The sequence below is a fragment of the Berghia stephanieae genome, chromosome 2 (genome assembly GCF_034508935.2).
Source record: "Berghia stephanieae isolate SIO BIC M18660-M18661 chromosome 2, UCSD_Bste_1.3, whole genome shotgun sequence".
NCBI classification, from domain to species: Eukaryota; Metazoa; Mollusca; class Gastropoda; order Nudibranchia; family Aeolidiidae; genus Berghia; species Berghia stephanieae.
In genome coordinates, this window is record NC_088361.1 from 39,289,608 (window position 1) to 39,298,062 (window position 8,455).

The 8,455-nt window shown below is 34.7% G+C and overlaps 1 protein-coding gene across 1 annotated transcript; it reads left to right on the forward strand.

The window, feature by feature from the left end:
- Nucleotides 1-1,109: 1,109 nt before the first annotated feature.
- Nucleotides 1,110-2,565, forward strand: LOC144964846 (2-aminoethanethiol dioxygenase-like). The gene has a single exon (XM_078899557.1). The coding sequence runs from the start codon at nucleotides 1,449-1,451 to the stop codon at nucleotides 2,124-2,126; it is 678 nt and encodes a 225-aa protein (XP_078755683.1). The 5' UTR covers nucleotides 1,110-1,448; the 3' UTR covers nucleotides 2,127-2,565.
- Nucleotides 2,566-8,455: the final 5,890 nt, after the last annotated feature.

The window sequence follows — 8,455 nt, forward strand, 5'->3', positions numbered from 1 at the left end:
TTGGAGTCTTTTTGTATTAAAGCTCTTTACAATACCCGTCATTGCTCACCTGAGTCAAGTGCCTGACACACGGACTTAACGTCTGGATCACAATTTTCAACAATCACTGTCACTCATCCGGCCATTGACAAGGCTTGATTTTGTGACAAGAGACACCATACCACTGAGCGACCGAACAAATAATCACCATCTGCGCCATCGTCATCATCATCATCATCATCATCATCATCATCATCATCATCATCATTATCATCATCCTCATCACAGCCGTAACAGCCAGCAAAACCACAATCATCATCTTCGGGTCCGGTCTATCCGTGTGGGGGGTGGGGGTGGAACCTGCTAAAGTATTTCATTTTTTAAACAGAAACACGATAATCATCATCATCATCATCATCGTCATCCATTGTCGTCGGCATCGTTATCATCGTGTCCGGGCAATCCGTGTGTGTCTGGGTGTGGAACCTGCTAAATATTATTATTATCTACCTACCTAATAAAAACACACCATTCTTGTTCATTTATTTTTCAAATAATGAAATGAAAGGCACGACCTTTCCCGCACACACAAGAGGCGATGACGACCAGTGACAATTATGGAGGTGGGGGCGGCGACAACTTTTGGCGCGACATAAATATGAAATGTTAAGGTGACAGCGGGATGATGGTGGTGGGAGGGGGGGGGGGGGGGTCTCAACCCTTCACCATCAACAACTGTTGTGGCGGTGTGTGTGTGTGTGTGTGTGTGGTGTGTGTTGTGTGTGTGTGTGCGACGAACGATCATAATCAAGGCTGCCAGACAGCCAGATTTCTTCTTGCCCAAGTAGTCAAATAGACCCCAAATAGCCAAACACCACAAGCATTCTGACTCCCTTGAAAAAACTCATTTGTTTGATTAACAAAACAATCGACTACAGTTGGATAAACTTATCTTTTCATTTTTTAAAAATAAAATATTTTTTTTTAAAATGAATAATAATAGAAAAGCGTTTCTTAGTAACCAATTTTGAACTTGGCCATCTGGCAGCCCCCATCATAACCAGCTGCAGTCAAGCCAGCCACAGACATAAGAGAGGGAGGGGTATGTGAAGTTTCCTGTGGCAAACGAGTTGCTCGTGTTTTTTTTTTCAAACGAATCACTGCTCGATGACGTCACTGACTCGAAACCCGCCCGAAACCGACTCGATTTTAGAGGACTCGATCGAAAACCCGCTCGATTTGATCGTTTCAAACTCGACCCAGCACTAGGTAACACAGGATACCGGAAGTTGACATGGTAATGTAAAAAATAAGAACCAAATTTTGTTTACAAGTTTTTGGAGTCAAAAGTGTCTCCTTCGGAACAGTAGGAAATCATTTTCTTGGGACGATTAAAATTATAAGTTCAAAAGCTTGCAAGAGTGTGTCAATATCCTCTGCCTCCCTGATAGGCTATAAAAAAGGTAAAAATGGCAACTGCAATTCAACAGGTGTTTACTCTTTGTAGACAAACATTCGCGAAACATTCTTCAGCAGACAAGCTGAATAAAGAGATACTTTCGCCCATCATTTCATCCCTCAACAAAATTACCCATCACGACCTGAGGTTTGATCCTGAAGAGTTTAAAGATCAGGTTTCAAAGAAAATAAACCCAGCCCCTGTTTCGTACATGGAATTATATCGTGACCACAAATTTACAATGGCTGTTTTCGTGGTGAGAGCAGGTTCATCATTACCTCTACATGATCATCCTGATATGTTCGGACTATTAAAGTTAATTCATGGATCAATAAGACTCGTGTCATATAATGATGCTACTGATTCCTTTTCTCCTGCACTATCAGAATCACAAAGAAAGAATTTAAAACCTGTCATTAAAAACTCTGACAAAATTGTTTCATCCAGTGATGACTGTTGTGTATTGACACCTACTGATGGTAACATCCATGGAATTCAGCCACTTACTGAATTTTCTGCATTCCTTGATATATTGGTTCCTTCTTACCGAAATAACTCTTGTCATTACTATCAAGAGGTAGAAACAACTGTAAATTCAAACTCGAAGACCAAATGGCTTGCAGAAATACCAGAACCTTCAACATATTGGTGTGATTCTCTTCCTTACAGGGGTCCAAAGTTGATATAAAAACCATCGTTTAAAAGGTTATGGAATATGTTGCATAACTTATATGTTGTATAAAAGGGAGGGTTTAAGTAGTTTCACAGCACTTTTATTATAATACTTAATCTTTTAGCCATTATGGACTTTCAATTAGTTTCAATGTCCAATAAATATTATTATTTAAGGACTTTAGTCTGAATATTATTCCGTGGCTATTTGGACTCAAATTCCATTGGCATGTGCAATCAACAGGTTATATGGACTCAGTCTGAATAGTCTGACAATCATTATAGTTTGTTTTTTAAATACTGTATATTTAAATATTGATGATTACATAGAATTGATGCAAATCAAAATAACAATTATAGTAACTATCAACAGGTAGGTCTAAACCCGCTTTTTTTTATGAGAAAGGCAAAATCATTGATCAATTGGAAGTCCAGTTAGAAATTAAAAAGAAAAAGTTAAAACTGTTTAAAAATAACAAAAATCAGTTGAAGTAACTGTGGTCTAAAGGAAAAGCTTTGTTAACAACACAACGTGATGTCCAAACAAAAGCAGGACAATTGTTTTTGCTTTTTTAATTAACATATTCTGATAGCGTTAGCCAAGCAACAATCCTTCAATAGTCTGAAGCAGGGGTTAAGAGTTTAGTCAGTCTGATATGAGCAAAACAGAAGCTCTTCTGAACTCTTTTTCTGCTTCGTTATCAGTTCCGTCCTCTGCTCACTGCCGCAATATGTTTCACTGTGCTCTCATACTGGAATTTGAGTCCGAATAGCCATGGGAGACTATTCAGACTCAAGTCCAAATTGCCACTAGATTATTTAAGATAAAGTTCATTAAAATAATTTGCTGAGTTGGTTGTCATTTAGGACTCCAGCCAATGCCATTATCAATATTACTTACTGTGTTTCCCATCAGTTTCGATTTGCAAGTAATGACAAACATTATGTTTCATCAGATTATAGTAGAATCTTTAGTTAGGGTTTGGGAGGGGGGTGGGGGGTGTTCAGGGGGTTCCCACCATAAAAAAGGAGGTTAAGGGGGTCACCTCCCTCCCGATAATAATTTTAAAAAACAACAAATCCCCTCTTTATGTGTGCTGTGAAACTACGGAAGTCCTTCCTATAAAAATGAACCTGAAGCATTAGATGAAAAGAGAATATTTATACATGATTGTAACTTTCAAAGGGAGCCACTTTATGTACCAAAGCCAAATATTTTTATCAGTTGAAAAGACTGGACTATGACTTGAAAATCTTTATCATATTATGTTGATCCTCCGCTAGATAAAGCTATCAATCATTTTCTGCCAATTTTCTGGGTTGGCTACTAAATAATATCAGTTCAGTCATTGTAGAAAGTCTCAAATGTGCCATCTTTCCATCCTTTTTTGGAGTGTCTAGATCGCCTTTGTGTTATGTCACCCCTTTCCCTCGTTTTTTTTTTTGTCCGCTTATTGTCTCTATGCTCTACTCAATTGAAAATCGACTTTGATCAGAAATGTTCAAAAGTCATCTTTGTTATCATCTTTTTGATCGAGTGACATAGAGATAGAATAGTGTTAAAAACATAAGACTTTTATGTAGGGCAATTACATGGTTTATGTAATGTTTACTGCTTATCCACTGATTTTGTGCTAGGTGACTCATAAGGCCTCCATTTGCAGTTTTCATTCCTCAACGTGCGCAATTTTTTGCTGATCCCATGAGACCCATCCAACAGTTCTCTCCATTTGTACTGTAATAGGCCATTCCTTAGGTACATCAAGTACATGAAATGAAGTGATTATGGAGGTGCGAGAAGACTATAAAAACTGAATGGAAATCAATGTCAGTACCAAACTGATACAACACCTTTGCCGTGCTGCTGGTAGGATGCTCTGCGATCAGCATCATCCGCCTCTCCAAAACAAAAAGTGGTTTCACACGTTATGTCTACCTTAGCTCATCCTCACTAATAGTTCCTTTGTGGTCAGAAAGAGGCTAATAACTGACACTCTGCAAAAGTTAGGCGATTGTTTGGTATTTCTTACATTTTTTAAACATGAAAAAGAATTCAATGTGTGCTGAAAAATATTTTTAGTTGTTTGATGATTTATCAGATTTGTGGATAAAATTTTTTTACTAAGTTATTGGAATTTGTAGACTGTACAAAATATTTAAAAAAAAAAGAAAAGCATATAACAGCTTTCTTCGTAAATATTTACCATTTTAATTTTTGTTGTTGTTGGCTGAAGAACGATTTTGAGCTCAAAACATTTCGTGTTAATTTTGTTTTGTTATTTTAAATCTGTTATAGACTTTTTTTTGGGGAACATATGTGAATTTATACCTTAAATGCTTGCACACACACATCCGTTATGTAGGGATTCACTGAAGCGAAATTTCCTTCAACATTTTCATCATCTGTCCTTTGGGTACTTTTCTTTTTAAATGGGATATAGGTTAAACCAAAATGTAAGGCACCAAATTATCTATTACTATTAAGATTTAGGCATTTTTGGATTAATCGTAATTTAAAAGTGAAAAGTAAAGCAGAGATATTTCTCATCCCCACAAGTACTATTGTTTTCTGTTTTTTCTGAGTTGCCTCTCAGATACCATAAAGTGAAAAGATTATTGGCCTTATGTCATGTTTCTTTTGTTGATCTTCTTCAAGCAGTACGAAGATTTGTCCAGTGATGTCAATGGCATGTAAATCACTGTTTTATTTTAAATTTTTGACCACAAATGTAAAAAAAAAAAAAAAAGAATTAGATGTATTAAAAAATAAAAATAAAAATGAAAGTATCGGTTTTAGCTTTTTTTTTTTTATTATTGAGAGTTTGAGTTTGATAACAATAACAAAGAGGAAACTTTATACGTTAATGTCAAAAGCATTTTTACATGACATTCAATCTGCAGACAGTTTAGTTTTTACGAACTAGTCTCATCAATGCAGCTTGGCATATATATACAGTCACGTCTCTCCAATCCTATCACCTCCGTTCCCAGCATTTTGTCTGGATTACAGAGACATCAGGATCTTGGAATCAGTCCAGAAATTGTACAAATAAAGTAGAAAAAAATCTGTCCCCATAGCAATCTGTCTGGATAATTGAGACATCCGGATTGTGAAGTTCTGGATTAGAGAGATACGGTTGTACTTCTAAAGGGAGATTATTTATGACCAAGAGTCAAGAGTGCTCAAACTACGAATGTAGTGAATTTTGCATATTCACAAGGAATAAGGCCACATATATTCTCTGTAGAGTGCTCAACAAAGACTTTTTAAGTTGTCTTAAGGCAAAGGAGCATATCAAACCTTCTGTATTGTCAATGTGGGACCTTCACAAAATTGTCAAAAGGCAAAATTTATTTTAATTACTGAAATGGCTAAAAAAAAAACAGAAGCCAAAATTAAGTTTATGTGTGTCATCGAAAATCTCCAAATAGACAATGCAAAACATGTGAGCTGAATGAATGCTCCAATGGACACTAGTAGGACAATAATATATAAGAACAGAAAGCCATTGCATGTAAGGTGGTACGAACAAGGGTTTGCAGCCGAAACGTCAATTGTTTGTTATCTTTCCATCCGAGGTTTTTCCATTTTGATCCTTGGTATCCACAGATCTCATTCTGTATTCTGCGGTATATACTATATTATTAGACATTGTAGTTTTATTATATATTATTAACTAATAAGTATAGGACTATAAGAACCCCCCCCCCCCCCCCACCCCCATTCCCTGTTATTTTATATATTAGGGCAACAAGAACATCACATAGCATTATTATTATTATTATTATCATTATATATATATATAATATATATATATATATATATATATATATATATATATATATATATATATATATATATATATATATATATATATAAATATATGTTATTGTTATAATGTATAGGGGGGGGGGGGGGAATAATATTAAGATAAAGATAGAGTGGGATCTGTGAATTAGAAGAAAAAAAAAGGCTTTTTAAATTTTATTTTATTTTTTTACTTTTTACTTCATAAATTATATCTTATTAGATCGGTATTTAACGAATTCATACACAAATATAATATGTACAAATGTATGCAAATGAATGTAAGTTGTTATTTGAAATAAATGAAATCATTTTGCATATTTTGTTTATTTATTTGTTGTTTAATTTCAATTATATTATTAGTATGTAAATTAAGTATCTGTGTGTACATAGATACATATGTGCAGGTCTGACATCCGAAAGCAATTATGTAAATGTGAATGTAAATAATGAATTTATATAGCGCCTAATCGTGCTCTGCGGCGCTTTACATAATAAAAAAAAATGTTTAAAAACAACAAATTAAAAGATCACGACAATACATAATAAGTATGATTACAAAAACAAAAACTAATCAACATCTATTTCATAAAAAATAAGCCTCACGGAACAACTCAGTCTTCAGACATTTCCTGAAAGATGATAAATTTTCACAGGACTTTGTCCGAGGACTAAGTGCGTTCCATAGGCGTGGAGCTATGGATGAAATGGCTTCTTTTTTATTTATTTTTTTTACCGAAAGTGGATTTTGAGGTGGTAACCTTTAGAAGTTGGGACTGAGATGATCTTAACCCTCTCCTTACCACCCATTTTCAAAATTTTCCCCAAAACTTCACACCTCCCAACACAAAAAGAAACATTTCTTTCTCAAAAAGAAACGCACCAAGCACATTCTATATTGTTCGACAATGAACTCTATTACATATGTCAAGTTTTTATAGCTATAGCGAAAAGAAATGAAATCTGGATGAGAAAAGTGACAATTGCATCGTAACAAATGTGGTAAGGAGAGGGTTAAATTTCGAGTGGGTTCATATTTTTTAATCAATCCTGCAAATATTCAGGTGCCAATCCATCCAGACATCTAAAAACATAGCTCAATATCTTTAATTCTATCCTAAACTTCACAGGAAGCCAGCGCAATTCCTGGAGAACTGGTGTTATATGGTCTCTCTTTTTTTTCGTTTATTTTATAAGTCTAGCCGTTTTATTTTGATTTTTTTTGTAGTTGATGAATTAATCTACTTTGACAGCCAATGAGAAGGGCATTACAATAGTCTAATCTGCTAGTAATAAAAGAATTAACAAGCATCTTTGTAATATCCTCATCAATATAATGTCTGATTCTTCCAATGTTTCTAATGTGATATTACAACATTGACATATTTTTTTAACACGATCTTCCATGGATAAGCCTTGATCTAAATACACCCCAAGGTTTCTCACACAAGAACTAGGTTTAATAGAATTTTCACCCACTAGTATCTCATTTGTAGATATTTTTGAGAGTTGATACCTATTTCCAAAAATTATCATTTCTGTCTTGTCATCATTAAATTTAAGTTTGTTTAGTTTCATCCAATCTTTTATGTTCGCAATACAATTTTCCATAACAGATACTGATGACAGCTCAGAATCATTATTGAATTTTGTATACAGCTGAGTGTCATCAGCATAAAAATGAAAATCAATGGGAAAGGCGGATAATATATCAGAAAGTGAAAGGGGAGCAGTATACATTGTAAAAAGGAGGGGGCCGAGAATAGATCCCTGAGGCACTCCACACGTTAATATGGATGGAGTTGATACATGGTTTTCTATAATTACTGAATGAGTTCTTTCAAACAAATATTCCTTTAACCCTCTTCTTACCAACTATAGGAAAATCGTCACATTCGTTACGATACAATTAACATTTTTCTTATTCAAATTTATTTTGTACATCATAAAATTTAGCACTTTTATTATCTATATCATTTACAATATCATTATAGACTTTAAATAATGCCGTTTCCGTGCTATGTGAGGTTTTGTAGGCAGATTGAAAGTTAACATTGAGGGCATTCGTCTCTATATAATTATTTACTGCAGTCAAGATTTGCTTTTTTCTTCAGGGGTCTAACCAAGGCATGTTTCAGCATATTTGGAAAATCGGGCAACGCTAGACTTTCATTTGCGATAGATGCAATTGCTGGAGCAAGATAATTTGTAACATGCTTTTATGAACCAAGTTGGTGTTTTTTCTAGCGGGCATGATTTAGTAGGCATATCTGACAATATATTTTTAACTTCCTCTAATGTTACCGGGTTCAAACGACGTTAACATTTTATAACGGGTGACTATGGGCCTAGTTTAACATCGTTGTAATGACAATATTTTGCCTCATTTTTTTTTTTTGGTTTGAGATTTCCAATACAGCAATAATAAGCCCATAACAAATTGGGTTATCAGACCTGAAAATAAGTGCACTTCGGTATGCAACGATCAAGATTCAGTTTTGGTCTTATTAAATGGAACAATGTCGTTTTGGGCTTGG

Bases quoted from the DNA above. Each gene is read 5' to 3' on its own strand.
- LOC144964846 (XM_078899557.1), top strand. From the start codon at position 1,449: ATGGCAACTGCAATTCAACAGGTGTTTACTCTTTGTAGACAAACATTC.